The following is a 22,179-nucleotide window of genomic DNA, read 5'->3' as shown; positions in this document are numbered from 1 at the left end:
TAAGTTAGGTTAGGTTTTATTACAGGTAGACTGAGAAAATGATTTTATCCTTCCTCCATGATATCAACACAAGGGTCCTGCAAGGAATGCTTACAGTTTTCCAGGAAACACCCAGACAATGGATCTTAACTTTGCTGAAACTTACTCTTTCCTGAGCACACACTTTAAAGAAAAACCAAGCTATATATCCAATGTTGGGAAGTTATTTTTCTTATCCTTTACCTGGTAAATACCTACTGGTCATTTCTTTAAGACTCTTAAACATTACCCATATAAGTAGCCTGTGATACTCCCACACACTTTCCTTGAAGGCTGCAATCACTCCTTCCTTTTTAGCTTCAAAATATTCATACATTTTTATTAATAATCATCTCCTATATTAGAATGATCTTTACTACATGTTTAATTTCACTTACTAATCTTTGTAGCTAGGACATAATAGGTTCTCACTAAAATTCAACCAATCCCTTGAACAATCAATAAGTGATAATCATCCCCCTTTATGTCCAGGATTGGCAACTATCTGTTTGTGTCTTCTAACAGGAATAAGAGTTGAGAAAACAACAATGCTCAGCCTACAATACCAAATAAAAGATGCCCTGTGTTTACAACACAGGAAGTCTGCACATTGAGTGCCTGTGATAAGCCTATTGAGGCTAAACCTACTTAACTATTGGGAATTTGCTGTACCTGCAACTCCAGACATTGGTCTAGCATCTTTTTGCGCTGTTCCCAAGCATTCTCCAAATCGTCTCTCTTTAGTTTAACAGCTTGAAGCTTATTATTAATTTCAGGGCTATTGCGGTGCCCTCTGTCTATAAGTTCTGTGCCAAAGTTTTCAAAGGCCCGAAAGGTGGGGGTCTCTGCCTCCATATCAGCATGATTCTCCTGTGGGCACAGATGGAAAGGGACTGGTAAGACCAACCCTGTTGAAAATTTTAAATGCAGGGAGGTTATCAAGTCAAGTAATGAGTGGATGTGGTTTTTGTAGCCATACCTGGTGTCGCTCCAGTAAAATTTCTGTGCCAGTTAAGTCCTCTGCCAGCTCAGGTGATGATACTATGACACCAATGCCTTTTATCCAATTGTCTAGGTCACTGCAAAAACAGACATTGGGATAAAAAAGAAAACCTCACAACTTGCTCCAAGGTTGTCTGTCCTATAGCTCTTCCCCACCCTCCAACCCCCATCTCCACTAGAAAACATTTCCAGAGTAATATTCTATCTAGCTGTCTGTGTTTTGCAGATCTTACAGATATTAGGTTTACTGTCATAACTGTAGATACCTAATGACAGTTATTCCTTGTATTTGAAAAATCTCTTCACATACATTATCTTTTTTAGTTTCTGAAGCAATTTTGTAGAGAATTCTGGGAATCCCTTTGTTTCCATTTTGGAGATGAGGAAGTCAACAATCTAGAGAAGGTAATTTGCTCACATCATGCAACTCAAAAGCAGAATATGGACTACAGCATAGGTCTCTGGAATCATGGACTTAGACATATCCCATTACTGCTACTGATTCCTGTTCCTTCAAAGTATTTTGGGGGGAGGGGTTAAAGATATATATATATCTACATATGGAGTCTCAGGGAAGGCATGTCTTTACTCTCTTATTCTCAACAGAATACAGTATATGCTTCTTCCCAGCACACGTAGCATAACACGCACACACACATGCAAATACATACACATTACACACATGTCCATATTGTTAATTAAATCAAGGCTTATTTTCTACTCTTTTAGTAGTTAAGAAGTTAAGAAAGGCAAAGTAAGATATATTTTCCCAGACAGCAAATGTCAACCACACAATAACTTAAAAGCTATATATGATAAATTAAATTGAGCATCACATAAAGATTTCTATTCATATTGTTTGCTGAATAAAAATCCTTAATTCTGGGGACAAAGGTCTTTTTTTAATAAACTACTTTATTCACTTATTGAAGCAACTAAGTTTTATTAAGTGCTAAGTACTAAGCATTGAGAAAAAGATGTGTCTGTGCCTTCCAGTTCACACTTTAGGTTGGATAAAAAAAGCAAACAGTGAGGTTAGCCTGGCCCAAAAGACCAAAAATCGTATGTTCTCCCTCATATGTGGACATTAGATCAAGGGCAAACACAACAAGGGGATTGGACTTTGAGCACATGATAAAAGCGAGAGCACACAAGGGAGGGGTGAGGATAGGTAAGACACCTAAAAAATTAGCTAGCATTTGTTGCCATTAAAGCAGAGAAACTAAAGCAGATACCTTAAAAGCAACTGAGGCCAATAGGAAAAGGGGACCAGGAACTAGAGAAAAGGTTAGATCAAAAAGAATTAACCTAGAAGGTAACACACACGCACAGGAAATCAATGTGAGTCAACTCCCTGTATAGCTATCCTTATCTCAACCAGTAAAAACCCTTGTTCTTTCCTATTATTGCTTATACTCTCTCTACAACAAAATTAGAAATAAGGGCAAAATAGTTTCTGCTGGGTATTGAGGGGGTGGGGGGGAGAGGGAGGGGGTGGAGTGGGTGGTAAGGGAGGGGTGGGGGCAGGGGGGAGAAATGACCCAAGCCTTGTATGTACATATGAATAATAAAGGGAAAAAAAAAAAAGCAAACAGAACATAGATACCAATAGCTATTTGAAAACTTTTAAAAAAAGAATTATGTGTGCTAATTAAAGGTCCCAAAGTGACTATCTCAGTGTAGTGGAATTATGGATTCTTTAAAAATTATTTTTCATCTCTATATTTTCTACCTTTCATTTAATAAATATGTATTTTATATAATAAAATTATTTTGAAAGAAAAAAGTATTTTAATGATATAAAAGAAGATGTTATACTTCCCAGAGGCTGGGAACATTACTGCAATGTTGAGGAATAAGACTTCAGAAAGAGACAGAGGCATCATTTGACCTGAAATCTTAATGATATACATGTATGAGTATGCTTTTGAGGAATGGGTATAGGTTGCTAATTATTTATACTGTATGGCTAAAACTTAACAGAAATGCTAAATGGGAGTAAGATTTGCAAAGAGCAATTATGATCATTTTTCTAATTTGTCTCTCTTTTTCTTCAAAAGCACTGAATTATTAATTGCTGCTTCCAAGACCTACAATTCCAAATACTCCAATTAAATTGATATGGTGGGATAGAGCTGTTTCACCAAGAATATTTTTGCAAGATGAGTTTTGGATGTTATAATGTATAGACTATAATGTAACATTGAAAAATCTCTAGAATTTGATCTCAAGAGTTCTAAATTTATCTCTTGCTAGTTCTCCTTACCACCCCCAACATACAAAACCCATGCTCTAGTTGCCTGTGATTTGAGAGCATTCTCTACTTTTCTTATCCACGTGCTTTTGTTTACTGAGTCCCAGCTACATGAAAAGCTTTCTCTTCTGTTAAAATCCAGTCTTCCCAGGTGCCAGTGGCTCACACCTGTAATACTAACTACTCAGGAGGCAGAGATCAGGAGGACAGCAGTTCAAAGCCAGCAAGGCAAATAGTTTGTGAAATCCTATCTCAAAAAAAAAATCACAAAAATAGGGCTTATGGAGTGGCCCAAGGTGAAGGCCCTGAGTTCAAACCCCAGTTAAAAAAAAATCCAGTCTTATAAGAAACAAAATGTTTCCCCTCTACCTCTCCACTATTGTTTCTTAAAATGCATGTTTTGTTATGTTTTACTATGGCTATACATATTTTTCTCTGCCATCCAGCATAAAGAGAAACCCCATACCCTACAACTCCTCACCTAACACCTTATATATGACACATATGTCACAGAAGCTTACTTAATTGGTTTCAATGTCCATATATTCCTTAAACATCAATAGTTTATGGCTTGAAGTATTGAACCTGACATTATTATTCTTTACCAGAGGTGAGACTTGCGTATAGCAGTGAATAGCATCTGTATCCAGACCATTCCAAGATGTTCTTCTCAGGATTTGAAAGTTTCCCTGTCTGGTGGAAGTTAACTTTTTGAGTTTTACCTGGCCTTACTCAGGAACAGGTAGAATTTCTGAGCATCATTCAGGCTCTCTTTACGATCCTTTGTCAGCCCCTGCAGGTGGTCCCAGGCCTTGTTCAGTTGTGCTTGCTGAGTCTGCAGATCCTCTGTGGCATCCGGGTGGGACTCACAGAGCCGCTCAGCCGTTGCCCCTAATCTGGTCACCTGGGGAGGTGCAAGAACTCTGATAATAAGCCTAAATCTTAGAAAAAGAATAGTTCTGAGTCCTGGTATTCATCTCCTAAAACACACACCAGTGCTGTAAAAGCAGATCTTGATACTTCATAAATATACCAACCCTTTAGTTTAGATGAGAGTTCTATGAAGTAGTCAAGATTGACCTTACCATTCCTTTTATTTAATAAGAAGTTATGAGTAAGGGTGTTGAAGTGACTTTGCTGCTTCATGGTACCACAATTAGGAAATTCAAGGGTCCTGATACCTCATATGAAGATATGCTTTTTCCTCTGTATAATGCCAAGCTGAATGTTGCCTTAAATGTATCTGGCAAGCTTCAGGCTTCACTTTTGGGTTTTGAGGTAGAGTTAAGCTCATTCATTTCCTGATTGTGGAAATACTACACAATTCTTGGGCATAGACTTGACTCTCCAAGTATGAATAATTGCTATTTCTCCTGGGCCACAGCCTCCAACTACTTGCCACAAATTCTAATTTATTGACATCCACTGAAGAGGCAAAGGAATATAGGAGACTCACTCAAACACTAGAAGTTCAATATATTTTTCCCAGTGTTAATAATCATGGTGTATAACCTTTCAGTGGTCTTATAAGTATGGCATAAGATAAAGAGGTAAATAAGAATAAGAGACTGAGAAAGAGAACCAAAGATGAGAACATGAGTACAGGCATAGATATAAACACAAAGGTGCTGAGAAAGTTTTGAACATGGGTCTCACCTTTTCCCCCAAGGGGATGAGGTCTCTTTCAAAGCCCTCATGTTGTCGCTGAAGGGCCTGAACACTGATCAGGTCTGAGCCGGGGTCAGCAGCATTGAGGGCCTGGCACTTCTTCTCAATCTGCTCCTTTGTGTCATCTGCTTCTCTGGTTCACAAGAGAGTGAAGCGTTTAGGAGTCATGATGTGTACCAGAGACAGACTAGCTGTCACAAGGAAATTATCATAACCACCATCACCACCATCATCCTTTTTGATGTGCTAGACTTTTAGACTCCTTTAATCTTCACAATGACCAGAAGCATAGTTATTATTACCATTTCCATTACATGTGTCAGAAAAATGAGGCTTAAAGAAGATAAGTATTCCTCAAGATAATAGTGGATCCTAAGTTTGAACCAGATGGTCTAACTGTAGACCCATATGCTTAACCATGATTTTTCACAAATTTCCATCTTAAATTATTCTAGGCTGCCAGAGCTATCAGAGTCTCTGTTTTCTTTTCCCTACATCTTAAAAAATGCACTTATACATTACGAAGTTGTTTGGTTTCTCTTTTATTTATTTGTATGCCTATTTATCTCTTAGTGTAGACATGGGTTTGGGAATCAAATATTAAAAAGTATTGAATGAACAGTCAGAGTCACTATGATGTCTGTTGCCCATTACTGGTCAACAAAACTATAATTACTTAATCATTTTGTTTATATTTCAAGTTTGATCATTATCACGGAAGCATATGTAAACTACTAATTATGTGCCACTGCCCAAGCCAGGCATTAGAAAATTGAAGTTGGTTACCTTGGAATATCAAATGTGCCAAGTGAGGAATCTATTGCTAAAAGTCCTGGTCTTCTATTAGCAAATTTTTTCTATCTCAGGAAAAAGGGTTGCATTACAGCTTTGGTTTTATCATCGTAACTAGACGATGAGTTCTAGAGTAACAGTGCTTTTTAGAGTTAAAAAGCTCTTACCTGTGAAACACCTGGACTGCATGGGCACTGCGTAGCAGCTGCTGCTGCTCATCCGAAAGCCTCTGCAAGGAACCCCAGCGGGTATTTAATTCCTAAAAGAAGCAGGTACATTAGACGTTAGGCAGAAAGCTAGCTCAAATAGTTCAATGGTGTCTATGACTAACTGGGATTTAAATTATTGCTTTCACATTATCTCTGTAAGTTGCATAGTTCTACTTCTTCTTTCTTGGATAGACTGAGTTTGACATAGTGCAATAGAGAAAAAGATTTCCTATTTTTGATGTTCTTGGTAGCACTATCAACACTGGAACAATAATCAAGGCTTGGTATTACAAAAATTACATGAGAGCCTCTGGGGAAAGTGAGTAAAAAAGCACCGTATTGGTAGTTAGAAGCTGGCACATTTCTCTAGGGCAAGCAATTTCTTTCTGGTCTATGACAGCTACTTTCTGTAGGGGATAAATACATTATTTTCATGCACATTCCTTTTCCTTCTTATCCCATTAACACCACCACAGAAAGAGGAAGGGAACTTATCCACACTGGCTTATGGCAATCCAGAGAGCAAGACTGGAGTTTCCTTTAATATTCATTAGGTCTTTTATAGATTTATAGCTCCAGACACAAATCAGGTGAATAATTTCCTCACCCATCTGCAGAGATGGGAGATTCTTAAAGTCTTCTCCTTCTTCATTATGTTTATCAAAATCTATGTTTTCCAGTGAACTGTCTTAATTAACCTCTTCACACTACCATGGCTTCTTTATCTGTACTTTCTTTGTATTCATGTATTTGAGCACTGGATTTCTTCAGTGTGCAGCAGTAAGAGAAAGGTGAGTATGTATTATAATTTAAGAATTTTAGGTTAGTAAAAAACACATGTATTAAAATTTTTGATTCAAAGTATTTGGGACAGGGTTAACAGGTAAAAAATTTATGTTCAATTTGATGGAATACAGTAGAGATAATTAAAAGGAAACTTAGAAATCATGCTACTTAACTCTATTACTTTTCAGTGGCAACTGAGGTCCTCAGAAATGAAGTGAGCTGACCAAGGACACACAGACAGAGAGCAGTAGAGTTTGGACATAGAAACAACTTTCCTGATGTCCAGTGCAATAGTCGCTAATACTTTTGTACTCCCCCCTCTAAAAAATAATCTATGTGAGAATACAAAGGACACTCAATAAATGCTAATAAATAAATCTGTTTTAATCAAGTTGATTTATATAATAAAAGCAGCTGAAATATTTGACTATTGCTTTTGGCCTTTCCTATATCCAGTTTCATAACTGGCAATATCTATAGCATAGGATAACTAATCTGAGGACTCCAAAGCCCAATTTAGTGATGAGGAAGCCTAAAAGAAGCCTTAATTACCTGCCGGATGTGAGCTCCTTCTGGTGTTAGAAGATCTTCATACAGCAGATCATCAGCTACCTTGTTGATATCCCTTAGCCGAGGCTCATTGGTCTTCAAATCCTAAATGACAGAATTTGTCCAAAGCAGTGTAAATCCTCTTCTCAAAAACTTTTCCATATTTCCCTTTCCATTTTGGTCATCATTTGGCTAAGTACTATTGAAACATATTGTAACCCCACTTACAACACACCTCTCCTCTGCTCTCCTTCAATCTGCTCCTGAAAGAGTACCCATAAATGCCTTAATACCCAGTAGCTACCAAAACTTGCCCAGAGAACTTTTATTTATCTGGAGTGTGAAATATATCCTTTTCAAATATTTGTTAAAATCTTTTCTTGCATTAATTTACCTGAGTTGTTTAATATTATTTTCTATCACTACAAACTCCTCCAGTTTTGTGAAATTTCATTGACTGATCTATAATTGTCCTGTACTAAGGGATATTGTAAGAAACAGCCCTAGGGAGCTCTCTCTCTCTTAATATATGCATGTTTGTGTTTGTGCATTTATATATTATACAATTTATAACATACTATATATTATAAATATACATCTCTCTCTCTCTCTCTCTCTCTATATATATATATATATATATATATATAAAGAAAGGGGTAAGTTTATGCTCAATGCTAGTTAAGACATAGGTAAATACTTAGAAATAGTCAATGTGTAAAGTCAGGTCACTTCTCTTCCCACCCCAACTTCCACAACACTCCACCTCAACCTGGGCTTCACACGATAACTGATAGGGGAAGTTTTGAGGACCCGGAGGACATCAGCACTCCCAAGGGGATTTTGAAGAGGCAGGGACTCCAAATTGAACAATTAGAGTGACTAGTTTCCTATGCATTTGCCTTTCAGTTATTAACAACTAGTACAACACCCTGAGGAAGCTCTGAACTGTGGAGCTCTCAGTTGCTCTAGGGAGGATATTTAATAAGCATGCATAGGGGAAGAAACTATGTCAATCCCCAAAAAGGAGTCTAGAGAAGTTTCTTTCTTACCCTTTGGAACTCATCAAACTTCTTCTGCAGCTCCCAAACGTCGTCTAGTTCCACTCCAGTGTTTTCAGCCTTTTTCTCTTGGATCCAATCCAGCATGTCTCCTGCCTCATAGGCCAGCAGAAATTCATTGTAACGTTGTAACAGACGACGTCTGCGTTCTTCTGCCCGATCAAGAAGGGAGTGATACCTACGTGGAGAGATTAAGACAATGCTAAAATATGTAATAAAAGATAAAGAAAATAAATATAAGTAGAGGCAAGGTAGGAGAAGTAGAGGTTAAAAAGAACAAAAAGGTAGGGAAGGAAAAATCAATATAAGAAGATCATTAAACAAGAGGAGGAAGCAAAGATGGAAAAAAACACAAGGAGCACAGAGAAACAGTATCACATTTAAAAACAATAAAAATATCAGTGACCCAAGAGTATGACTGGTGACATCCCTTCCAGATTCTATCAGAGTGAAATTTTCACATGCAAACTGACAATTGGATGTGACGTACACAATGTTCATACGGCTGTGAACAGATGATTTAAAAACCCTGAAGGGATGCTGACCAGGGAGTCAGAAGATATTGTTGTATTAAGTGTGTGACCTCATGCAACTGACTTAATGTTCCTGAGATTCCATTCCTTCATATAAAAACTTAAGTATTTGAAGCATCTTAAATTTACTTTCAGTTCTTAAAATCTGTGAATTTCCGTCTCTAAGTTAACAAACACAGAATCATGAGAAGTGCTTCCAATCAATAGGAAATATTTGGTCAAACACTGACCAGTTTTTCAGTCTTCAGAACTTACAAGTCCTCGATCTGCTTTTGACGCTGGGCGATGCTGCCAGGCTCTTCTCGCTGCCGCTGTGAGAGACTAGGGAGCTCGTCACGGGTCAGTTTCCTGACATAGACAGCTGGGACAAAGCCCTGGTGGTCATCAGCTTCAACTTTCCACCAGTCCTGAAAGAAGAGCACATTCCCATTCCTTCCTTAATTCTCAAAAAGCCACAAAGAGGAGAGGCTTCAACTCACAAAACAAACTCTCTAGGCACAAACTGGTGGCCCTGGAGAAATCTCCCACCACTTATAGGTGACAAATAACTTCCACTTATTACAAAAAAGAGGTAAATATGGACTTGCAGAAATTGTAGAGACAAGCCTCTGATATCAATTAATGTGATGATTAATGCCATACCCTTAGCTGTGGGTTTTATTTTTCAAAAAAAAAAAAACAAATACAGCTCTTCTAATGATGGTGTCCTTTGTTCACCAGAAATTGAACAGGACTTCTTGGGGGCATGGAGCATCTCTATGACAATATTGCACAAAAATTTCTCCTGATTTTACTTCTACAGGTACTAAAAATTGTCAGTAGTCCTGAGATGCACTAATGTTAAGTATTTTACTTTTAACTAACCACTGTGGAGTTAACTTTCTCAAAGAATAATTGCGGCAAAATGAAGAGGTCTAGGCAAAAAGAAAGAGGGACTAGCACACAATTTATTTGGTGATGAAACATTTTACCTTTCCAAAACATTCACTTATCTTCATAGTAACAATATCACCAATTCTTTTCTTACCAAGAAGTTTTAGATATTAATTATTATTTCATAAAAGTTTATTGATTTCTTTTGAAAAATGTATCAAAATCACAGCCAGTATTTTATCACTGCTCTCATGGTCATAAAATCTATAGAAAACCAAGATTGATAAGTGATTCATCATTTCTTTCTTTTTTTAGAAACCATCTCTCTATGTTACCACAACTGGCCTTAAACCCCTCAGACCTCCTAATAGCTTGGACTATAGAAATGTATCTCTGCACTCAGCAAAAGACTCATTTTTTAAATCAGGTTCTTCCTAACACCAGGCATTGTTGCTCCATCACAAAGAATACTGGCACAGAAGAGGAACAAGCAAAGAGATGTGAAGAAAGGGATAATTTAGTCCTGTAAAAACATGGCAGAATTGCAGTCATCATTATATATCTTATAATTTTATATTACCTAACTTCTTTGACTCTTCATTTTCTTAATAGTAAATTAAGGACTTTTTTTTCCAAAAAATTATATATATATGTATATATATATATATATGATATTTCACAGTGTAGGAGAATAGGTACTATTTAAAAAATTACAAAGTATTAAAGAGATGAAGTAATTTGGCAGGATAGAAGAGATGACTGTGAAAGAGCCACTTTGTCTTTGTCAGTGGAAAGAATGTTAAGAAAAAGTCACCTTGTTGATGGAACTGAGCAGTGTTAAGACATCATTCTTTTTCATGGTGACTTCCCGGGGGCTGCGGGCCTGGAAGTCATACAAAGCCACAACCCTCGCTTCTTCAGCAGCATCCTCTACTGGAGCAGCCTGCTGTTGCTGAAGGAAATACAGGCATATGTTAGTTACATAATAGGAAGCTCTCCCCTGGAGAATCTACCAGTGGTGAAGTCCCATCTTCACAAGATGGAGAAGGCTCTGACTGGAACCTCTTAAGTGTCTGCTAGAGATTAAAATGGTTGGTCTTTAGAGATACTGATGTAGTTTAACATTTATCAGAAGACTAGCAGGGTGAGAAATGTCAACCCAGAGTCAACAAGCAAATAGACAGTTTGTCAGAAACAATAAATTCTCTAAGCCACCGGTATTAAAGTGGGAGGGGTAATATGCTGTTCTAAGAAGGCCTAAAAAATCATGCACATCAACATTCCAGAAAACCATTTAAGAGGTTAAAGACCCTTGATCTGTCCTCATCATCTCCTTCCTCCGGGCCTCTACTAATAATTCTTCCTGCCTACTTGGTCTTTTAAGTAATTATGTCAAAACAGAATAATTGTGGATCTTCTATTTTACAGATAGGTGACCACAGTACAGGAAACACTACAGAGTTTTAAAAACTGAGAAAATAAACTGGTGTTATTAAAAATGTGTTCTGTCTCTCTTTTGCATGCAACCTGCTCTCCAGGTAGAGTTTGTGCTTTTTTTACTGTCTGCAAACATTGTATCTCTGAGAGAATGAGCAAAATTCTTCCTAAGCAATGACCCACCCGTTATTCAGTTTGGGGTTGAAAATAGACCTCACCTTATAGAGAGCCTGATTTAACGTCCTTCACATTATACTGCCTTTCCTTATGAGATGAAATCATAAGCCTGTCTGTTCATGTCTAAGCACTCACTGTGGGTAGCCTGGCAAAGGCGCAGGCAGGAGCTCTGTGAGTGTATGCTGATTTGCCATGCTGAGTCTATGCTTTCTGTCTCGTCCAGGGTTGTGAATTCTGAGGCTCTCATTAGAAAGAATTCCCTGAATATAAGAAGCTTGTCTCTTTTGTTTTTCTTCCTTACACACAGGAAGCACTGTTATATATTCACTTGATTCCATATTGATCATTCTTCATGACTCCACTTCACCCTGTGCCCTAGCTATTCTTATATTCTCAGCCAATTGCATCTTTCATTCCTCAAATGCACTTGATGGTTTTTCATCTCAGTTCATCTACTCTCACAATTTATCAGCTAGAAAATAACTTTTCCTCCTTGTCTGCACAAGTAGATGCCCATTTAAAAAATAACCTAGATAAAATGATTAACCACAGTTATGAAAATTTCTCTGTCTTTTGGCATTCCTGTTTCAGGAGAACATAAGGCTCCTTTTTTTGGGACTCTTTTTTTCTATTTATACATGTATTATTGCTTAAATTTTTAGCCCCCTAACACTGTAATTCTCTTGTCAGTAAGGATAATTTTTTATCCATATCTGCATAGGTCAGACATTTAATAAATGTTGATATTTAAACAAAAGCTAAGTAAAACCAAAAGGGAATTAACAAGGAAGATAAGGAGGAGAGATGCAAATAAAGACAAAGAAGGAAAGAAGAAAGGAATGGGAAGGAGGAGGAAGGTATATTAAAAGGAGGAAAGGAGAAAGCCAAAATAGACACCAACGAATGTATGATAATATTTATTTAAAATTTCTTTGGATTAAATCTGTATAGATGCTCCAAAGATGTTACAATTCTTGCCTAAAAGCATGATAGAAATTAGTGTTTTCTTTGCCATTTTCCCCTAGGTTGTAGAAAGTAAAAATCAGTGACAAAGAGAACTCCATCGTCTCTGTGTTGTGTGATTCCTGTCATCAGGAAGTCCTTCTTACCTGGCAGGCTTCTGCCTGACTGTGAAGAGCTTGCATACTCTTTCCAAATGCATTGAGATCCACAAGAAAGGCTTCATGCTTCTTAAGAAGAGCCTGGATTTATTGATGAGAAGATAATCAGAATAAATTGGGAGATACTTTGACTACTGTCATTTTTTATTATAGTGGTTGTCTTAAATCCTGATAAGATCCACTTTTCATTTTTACAAGGTTGCTTTTAACCCTGCATTTGCAACATTCCAGAATACTGGAGTTGGAGTTTTCTTCAATCCCATCTCCTGCATATGAAGCATGAGATGTTTCTCTTCCCTTTCTTACTTTTCCCTACTTTATCAGCTATGCTAAAATAAATCCTTGCTAAAACTTCAGAAAAAGAATAATGGGATTAATAGGTGAATAACAATTTCAATATATTTACTAAAATCAAAATTAGCTAAAATTTATACACATTTTAACACATACCATGACTCAAAGTGATGCTACTTATAATGTTACTTGTAGAATATCACTAGCATAATTTTAAATGCACATTCCAATTATTTTTATGGCCTAAGGTTTATGAAATACTATCTAGGCTTCCCACATAAAAATGAAAATAAGTGGCTATTTTGAACTTTGAGATTGTTCTTGTCTAACTGACTTTATTTTGATAAAGAAATTAAGATTCATTTGTCTTAAAACCATGGTTGGCTTATGAAAGTCCAGGGTTACTCTGAGAAGTCCCAAATGTGATAAGACAGGTATGGACCTTTGGTCACCTTTTTTTGAATTTAGTAACTCTTTCAAGAATCTATGGATTTCTATGGCTTAGAAAAATGTGACACATCTTTTAAGATCCCTTTTAACTCTGATAATATCCCAGCCAATGAAGACCAAAGGTGATCTCTCTGGAAACTCTCCAAAATCTCGCACGATCTGTATCTGTCACACAATCTACACAACCCCTAAATTAATAATTGGGTAGCATTACAGAAGGTTTAGCCCCCTCCCACCCAACCTTACCCCAGCTGCTTCTTCATCAGCCCCATAGTTAGTGTTGTCTACGATAGGCTCCTTCTCTCTAATCCATGCTTCTGCTTCATGAAGGTCAGCCAGGTACTGTTGGAACTGGACATTGGCCTCAAGATCATTCTGTCGCCTACTAGCTCGAGTATGGAGAGACTCCATATTTTTGTTCAAATTCTCAACTCTAGAGGCTATATCTTCTGCAGCAAAGTGTCCTGTGAAATAGTTTTAAGCAAGGTAAGTATGACCCTCATTAATGTCTGCCAGAGTCTAATTCTCTTCTAACCTAAGAGAAAGGAAGGCATGAATATAGTGTTGCATTTAGTCAATGTCATACTTCTCTTATGTTCCCTGGGAATTGCAATAACCTAAGTGAGATTAAGCAGCAGTAGGTACTAATGGGGAACAGAAGTGTATATGTGGTGGTGAATGGGTTGGTATAGTTTAATAATTATACTCCTGAAAACAAAACACCCTTGGTGAGGTTTATGCTCAGACTATCAAAAGTATGTGTTCTCTAGATTAAACAGAAAAATCCACAGATTTCTATTTCTGCCCATAAAGCATTTATTTTAGGGATTTCTCTTTTACCCTAAGCAACTAGAAAAGAGGTTGAACTATAAGACACAGTAATTTTAAGACAATGAGTAAAGAAGAATGAAGTGAGACATGTCCTATAATTGCTATAGCATATACCCTGGGCAGTTTCTGTGCTGGTAGCAGGCCAGCACAAGCAAACCTAGCAGTGATACTGAGTTGAGGAGATGGAGATGAGAGCTTGGGAAAAGACAAGACAGAATACAAAAGAGAAGGATGCTGCACAGAGACAGAGCTTCAGAGATACGCACAGAGGTCCTTTAGCATTATTTGACTGATTACTCCTTTGCACACATGTGTAAGGAAACTCCCAAAAGGAGAGGAAAGAATAACATAAAAGCAGTCTTAATGGTGGTAAAAAACTAGAAATAGTCAAAATTACCACCCAGCAAAGTGTAGGAGTATTGTAATACATGAAAGAGTTTTTAGAAGGGTAACATCTTAGCAAGATGCTAGATTCAAACTCAATTTGATACTTGCACTAATGGGGTGTTAGAGAAATAACCCTGAAGCTAGGAACCTAATATGTATTGTGACCCTAGCCCTGTTGTTAATTTTCTCTGTAACTTTGGGAAAATCACTTTATGTTTATGGATTTTAATTTTATTAACAGAAAACATTGGTAGGATTGGTTACATACTCAAGCTTTGAAGCAAGTGTAAATGGCCTGAACACTCCAATTACAAGGAAGAGACTATCAAATTGGATAAAATAACTAATTTCTAACTATGCTGTCTATAAAACACCTGCTTTAAATATAAAGAAACAGAGTAGAAATGAAATGATTCAGAAATATGTATCATGAAAAACTAATCAGAAGACAGTTGTAGTGGCTATATTAAAAATACACTAAGTAGATTTCAGAACAAGAGAAAGTACCAAGAGTAGAAATGAATATTTCATAATATGAAGATCTAATTTCATCAAAATACATAATGACCCTATATATGTATACTGTAACAGAGCTTTAATATACATAAAACAAAAACTGATACAAATGAAAGATGAAATAGAAAACATCCAAATTATAGTCAGAAATTTAGAGCAATAAAATGTTTCTGTAGTACACCAAAAACTTGCTAGTTTAAGTCACTCAGTTGGGATCTGAACTTTTGCTTAGAAAACTGGATTTTAACCTATACTTTTAAATATTTTTTGCTTGACCAGGGTTTGAACTCAAAGCCCTATACTTGCTAGGCAGATGCTCTACTACTTGAGCCATACTCCTTTAACCTATACTTTTGAAAACTGGATACTGGCTGGCAGAAATTGATTCTTCAATCAACAGAAGGAAAATCTCGGTATAATATTTATTGCTTATACCACAGTTGGTCTATGATGCTCAGATATGAACATATTTAAGCAGTACAGTTTTCTGAATATGGAAAACTGGGAAGAGAAGAGTCATTGAAACTATATAAAGTGAGGAATTTAAAGAAATGAAAATTTACAAGCCAGGTTCAGAAAGATAAATGTTGCATGTCTTTTCTCATTTATTGATGATAGCTCAGATACAAGCTAGGTATAAGCTAGCTAAGATACAAGGTAGATAGCTCTGGATACATAGGCAGATGAATATAGATAGATATATATCTATAGATAGATACATCTATCTATCTATATCCATATCTATATCTATATCTATCTATCTATCTATCTCTCTCTCTCTCTCTCTCTATATATATATATATAGAGAGAGAGAGAGAGAGAGATCTAACTACCTATCTGACATGTTTCCAAAAGTGGAATGGTTAGAGAAGACCAAAGGAGGAGGAAAAGAAGAAAATAATGATAAAGTGAATGATATTGAAATATGTATCACATGATCATAGGAACAAGACACAAGGAAACACACTGAAAACTTTTGGACAATACAGAATAAGGAGAAAAGGTAAGGAAGAGTAATAGAGGCGGGTTAGAATAATTAAAATACAATATATTTACAGGTAAAAATCCAAGGTAAAACCCCAGTGAACAATGAACAGACACTTAAACAATAGTTTAAAGAATAGGAATGTAAAACAGGTCATTTTAAGGGGAGAGTAATAGCAAGAGGGAGGGGTAAATGAAGAGGATAAAGGAGAGTTAATATGGTTGAGGATCTTTCTATACATCTATGAATATGGAACACTGAAAGCTGTTGAAGTCATTTTAAGATGAGGAACAGGGGAAAAGGGAGGATTATAGAGGGAATGAGCCAAACCAGGGTACAAATAAATGTATGTTTGGAAATGTCATAGTGGAAACCCTGTGTAACTATCATATATTAATAAAAATATTTTTAAAGGCATAAGACTACAAAAAAGAAATTATCCTTTTATTACTAAACTAGTAAGACATTGGGAACCTAATGTCTTAGGCCTAATGACCTTGTAGTCATTATGTGTCTATAAGCACCAACAAGGGTTGGGGTTATAAGGCTCTGGAAGTTAGATATTGAATCCTGTAGCTTTACAAAAATTAGAGAAGCATGGATCATGCATCTGGGAGTCTCCTACTACTGGAGAAATGTCCACAGGACATTTCTGCACTAGGTGGGAAAATAGGTCAGTTATTTTTTAATTCCCTAGAAGACCTAAGACTCTTCTTCCCAGAGGTCTAGCATAGTGATTTAGGCCAACACAATCTAAATCACACATACCTTCCTGTACCATCTTGTTTCCCCTCTCTGTTATCAACTGGATTCTTGGCTCATGGTTGGCAATGTCTGCAAGGATGACTTCATGTCTGTTCAGAAGATTCTTGGCTGCAACTAAGTCCTTACCTGCAGAGAAAAAGAATGTCAAGGTTTAGGATCATCCTAGAGTATGGAAATAGCTTATAAAAACACTTCATGAGCTGGGCAGGGTGGCATGTGCCTGTAATCCCAAGACTCAGGAGGTAGAGGCAGTAGATCACAAATTTGAGGCTAGCTTGGGTGAGACAGCAAGTTTTGGGCAGCTTGAACTATAGAATGAGACTCTGTCTCCAAAATGAAAAGGGTCTTACTTGTTTCCTAACCCTATCATCCCACAATAAGTATGACTACTATGAGTTTTATCTATCTTCTGAGATCTCCAATCCCTACCATCTGCTTCACCCTCCCTACCTCCTAATCATATTTTACCTCTCTTCCCTCCAAACTTTTCCCCCCTGTATCCCCATTCAAAATACCTATCCATGAACTCTCTGCAGTTTTCCAATAAGCCTTGGAATTTTCTCTTCCAGGAAATTTTCCTAGGTAATTCCTCTGTTGTTACCATTGTCCAGCCCCTTATAGATGCTTCTAAAACCTGTGCAAGAAATTGTGCAATGTATGTGTGCTTTATTTTTCATATTTCAGTGTGATTAGACTACAAACTAATAGCTTCCAAATGGTAAGACAACTACATATCTACTACTTCATCCTTTCATCTTTTATATAGCTATAAAAAGAGACCATCAATAACCAAGACAAAAATAATTGGTACGTCAAGCATTAACAATGACTTAGTCAGGAGCCTTCACAGTAACTTAAGTTTTAGAATAGACAGCAAAAAGCTGAGCACTCTAGACCTTCCTAGAGGCCATAAATTTGTGGCATTGCTCATGTCTGGTTTCATGAAGTGAATTTGTTGACATAATTTTAAAATATATAAATATCTATGAATTATGAATATCTGACCAAATTTTTGTGTGTCTAAGAGAGAAGAACTGAAAACAAACTCTCTATCCCCTTAATACTGCATGCCAGATCACTCAGTCTGCAGACCTTGGTTCTCTCTTTATTGCCCAACATACTTAGTCTGTACTAACCAAGGTAGGTGGAAGCTGCTGAGGGTTCAGTCTCTTCGATCCAGGCCTCCTCATCCTCAGAATCTCTGCAAATTCTTTGCAGATTTAGTAGGTCAATAAGCTTCTTTTTTCGGGTGGCCAGTGGATCTTTCAGAGCTTCAAACCTGGATACCAATGATTCTTGCCTTGCACGAATGGTCCCAGAATCAGGATGGCCTATTTCTTCAAAATGTGAAGCCATGTCTGTGAGGGTGTCCACTTGATCCTGAGGTAGAAATAGAATTCATGCCATGAAAACTATAATTCATTGGGAAATAACTGGAAATCCATGTGCTAAGAGGTGAGGGTAATGGGAAAATCAGCTCCCACATTCTACTTAAATCAGTGAAAGAGAGTGGAAATGGTCATTTCATTGATGGCCATCTTGGCATGCTAAAAGTACTTTTACAGGGAAATAGTTTGAAAGTCACATTCAGAAAGGACAAGATGCTCCAAAGAAATCAGACAAATCAGAACTACAGTACTTTAATGGTGAGGACCCAAATTGAGGACCCAAGGGAAGAAGTGGGAGGCTTTTTCTATTGGTGTTTCATATTCTTTCTCTCCCTTAGAAATGAACTGTATTTACAAATGAAAATGAAAACTTCTTGGGATTAAGATAGTGAAATCACAGCAATGATGCCTATGAGTTAAAGTGATACTTTATAGAAATAAAAGTCAGAACCTCAGAAAGAGAGATGCAATGACCATCTACATAATAGTTCTCCCCTTTTGGGTCATGTCTGTAGAAAGGGATACATATACAGGATTTTGAAGGATCTTCCTACAAATAAGATTCTATTTGCATGCCTTTATGTTAAAATAAATACTAGGTGAATTCCATCTTCATTAGTGAGACCTGGTAGAAACATGGTGTACATTATTTTTGTTTGTTTGTTGTTATTGAGGAGGGGGTGTAGTATGTAGCAGAAGTTCATCAAGAAACAGAGAAAGATCATGTATTAGTTTTATTTTATTTTTTCATCCAGAGATGAAATTATAAAGGGTTTGAACAATCTGTCCTTAATTTAGAACAAAATTTTACTATCAATAACTTCTTAAAACATGCATTCCCTTCTTCATAAAGAATTAAAGAATCCATAATGAATTAAAATAAAATCTCTCACTAGTTTTCTTTTTCCTTAGGATGACTTGAACATCATAGTATAACATCATAGTATAATAGAGTGATTTTCAAATATTATCATCATCATTATTGGGATGTCACTATACTCTTTGAAAATAAATAATGTAGTCCAAGGTGCTCCAGGGTAGGGAGATAAGAGACCTAGTTTCTGTTCTTGACTGACAATTTGATCTTTGGAAAGCTCATTCACATGTTTTAATGAACTCACTTATGTAATGAACACTTGGGATTAAAAACACTGAAGATATTTTGCAAATTTAACATTCTACACAAAAATTTACTTTCAGGCCTCATTTCTTAGCATGTACGTTTATCAATTCCTGATTATCAGATGCTCTAATTTTCCCCAATAGGGTATCATACACCTGTTCTTGAATGTTCACGTATGCTGTTCATCTTCTTCAAATTGTCCTTTTTTATTTACTTTTGAACAGAAAAATAAATTTTTAAACAAGAAAGTAGAGAAATCTTTTCCTCCTTTAAAAATGTGTTCTAAACTCACCTCTATGTAGATTCAGATCCATCTTTATATGGTTATCTTACTTCTAGCTTTTTGTTTTATTTAAAATCTCATTGGGTCATCCTTAAAGCTATGTAAAGGACTGAGCCTTTTTCTATGTAGGTTATTTTGTCTTTCCTATTTCACTCAGAGTAACCAAACAGAAAACATTTAAAATGTGCATTTTAAGAGTACAGATTAGTGGGACTTTCTAAGGAACAACAGAATCATTTTAAATAAAAGGTAGGATTACTGGGATAAGAAATTAAGTCAGCTGAAGTAAATTTCCACTGAATTGTCCTAAAACTCACACTGAGCATGATATAGAAATTTATTGGATAAATCTGTTTTAAATAACAGTCTGGTTGGATGTTAAAGGGAATAACCCTGAAGCCAGGAGCCTGGTCTCTATCTTAGTCCTAGCCCTGTTGTTAATTTTATCTGTGACTTTGGGAAAGTAAAGTAATAACTATGTATTTTAATTTTCTTAGCTAAAAAAGATTGGTAAGATTGACTTTTTAGCAATGAATCATAGAATACTATAATGGAAAAGGGCAATTTTATCTAAAACACTATGACCTTATTGAGGCAGAAGAAGGTAAAATGACCTACCAATAAATGACAAGGTTCTCTACCAAACCTAGGTTTCTGAGTTGAGAAAACAATGTATTTAGAAAAGACAATAAAGCCAAGAGGTTCTGACAAAAGGCACTGAATTGGGGGAGATTTGGAAGGGGCAATTAACAGCTAATTTTAAAATATTTCTCCTTTGATTCCTTGCTCTCTTAATAAAAATAATTACTTATTATGCGTATGCTCAGAACATTAATCCAATTTCCTATAATTGTCCAAACAGCTAACAACAAACCTGACGAGCAACCACAGCCGCTTCCAGGAGGCCGTGTTTCCTGAGTAAATTCTGTACATCAGCCAGGCCCTTCCCATAATCCTCAGAGGTAACTTGACACTCCACTTCCTCCAGCCATCGCATCAGGTCTTCTGCATTATTTTCAAATTGTAGCTGTTGGTTAGCTTCATGTAACTGGGTCCCTGGTGGAAGACATTAAATATTAGACATTAAGTTAATAACTATAACCATTTCTCACTACACTATTATAACTTCCCCCAATATGATATTTTGATATTCCAATGAGAAAAATAGAATAATTATCTTATGTGTCATTATAGAAGAGGTCATCTTAAATTAGAATTCTGAGGGTACCCGGTTTTAAATATATTAATGGTCTCAAAACAAAGGTAAACAGTAAATTACATTCCTTGTGAAATACAGTTCTGTCAGAGTTTAATCATGTTGGTTATTTTTTATGTTATTTTTTACTCTTTTGAAAATTTTCTTTAAAAGTTGCTCAAATTTAAACATCACATTTTCTAAGAAAAGCATAAAATGTAGAGTTGGTTCAGTTTTAAATTTTCTTTGAACTTGGCTATCACACTTTTGAGTGCCTGTCCTTCTATTACAAACCAATCCTCTTGAAGAAAAATCTCTTGATTGTTCACACGATGCTTGATTAAATTATTTACCCTATGACCTTGTAACAATTATTTTTATCATTTCTGTGAAGCGATTACTATGTCTCCTGGTGGTGAAGAGTAGCAATGACATCTATTATAGCAATGGATTCTTTCCGTAATATGACATATTTCTTCTATAACCACAACAGAGTCATGTCTACATACGGCTTTCATAACATGGGAGGCACTGACAGAGAACTCATTATCTGTGATAATTACTAAAAAAACTGATTAATTTTGCAATGTCAGACTCAAAAAAAATATAATTGAGACTATTTAAACATACATGTGGGAATTTTTCAAATGGCTTACAGCAAAACTCGACCATTTTTATAGAGAAAGCACAAAATCTGGCTAATATAAACTGTAAGAAACTTGGATTTAAAATGCTGGTCAGTAGAATGAAGACACAGGGAAACAAAGGGGTAGCATCCCTTCACATAGAGACCACCAGGAACGTTCATGATTGTAAAGATGGAAGCGGTAGGTTTCAGAATTTAACACTAACTAGCCTTTCACCAAAACCAGTGCTTCCAACCTTTCTGTGCTGTTGCCTCCAACAACTCCTTCCAGAGGCTGCCGACCTCACTCACACGGGCAGCCACAGCCTCAGAGGCATAGTGATTGCTCTCCACCATCTCCTGGCCGGTTTTCTCTAGGTTGTTGAGCATGATCTCATTAGCTGCCAACTCCTCTTCAAAGTCTTTCTGCTTTTGAACCCGGCTTCTCAAGTTCTGTATATCCTGAAATAAAATAGCAAGATAAAGGAATGAGGGGCAAAAATTTTGAGGACAGATATCACCCTCACTATAGATCTAACTGTTCTGAGAAGAGAACTCAAGGAAAAAAAGTCCTTCTCCAGTGCTTAGGAATCCACATGAGCATTCCCTCCTATACAAATGGCAGTGGTTAACACCTCCAGCATTTATTTCTATTAAACATGGATATGGCTGAAAGTCATTTTGAATGTGATCCCTTGCAAGCATTAGCAATCATGATAGAAGAAAATTATTTTACATTCCTCTTTTAGCACATAAACCATTCTCCATTTGCCCTTTATAGAGAAAATCTGCTTATGTTATGTACACTAGAACCATAACTTCTCAAGACAATCCAAACACATGTTACTTAGTTTCACAGA

At 36.5% G+C, this 22,179-nt stretch overlaps 1 protein-coding gene across 1 annotated transcript in view; it reads right to left on the bottom strand.

Annotated features, from left to right (window-relative positions):
• Spta1 (spectrin alpha, erythrocytic 1) overlaps nt 1-22,179 on the bottom strand; it is a 63,509-nt gene that overhangs the window by 24,333 nt on the left and 16,997 nt on the right. Inside the window, exons 15-29 of the mRNA XM_074047748.1 lie at nt 21,577-21,781; nt 20,374-20,555; nt 17,842-18,085; nt 16,709-16,831; nt 13,468-13,685; nt 12,466-12,558; nt 10,557-10,694; nt 9,125-9,276; nt 8,328-8,514; nt 7,282-7,383; nt 5,902-5,993; nt 4,931-5,075; nt 3,997-4,178; nt 998-1,097; nt 691-888 (exon numbers count right to left, since the gene is read on the bottom strand). Coding sequence (XP_073903849.1) covers nt 691-888; nt 998-1,097; nt 3,997-4,178; nt 4,931-5,075; nt 5,902-5,993; nt 7,282-7,383; nt 8,328-8,514; nt 9,125-9,276; nt 10,557-10,694; nt 12,466-12,558; nt 13,468-13,685; nt 16,709-16,831; nt 17,842-18,085; nt 20,374-20,555; nt 21,577-21,781 — 2,361 coding nt within the window. The remainder of the gene's footprint in view (nt 1-690; nt 889-997; nt 1,098-3,996; nt 4,179-4,930; nt 5,076-5,901; nt 5,994-7,281; nt 7,384-8,327; nt 8,515-9,124; nt 9,277-10,556; nt 10,695-12,465; nt 12,559-13,467; nt 13,686-16,708; nt 16,832-17,841; nt 18,086-20,373; nt 20,556-21,576; nt 21,782-22,179) is intronic.

The sequence above is a fragment of the Castor canadensis genome, chromosome 11 (assembly GCF_047511655.1).
Source record: "Castor canadensis chromosome 11, mCasCan1.hap1v2, whole genome shotgun sequence".
NCBI lineage: Eukaryota > Metazoa > Chordata > Mammalia > Rodentia > Castoridae > Castor > Castor canadensis.
The sequence above is the reverse complement of the archived record's forward strand: the minus strand, read 5'-3'. Positions and strand labels throughout refer to the sequence as shown.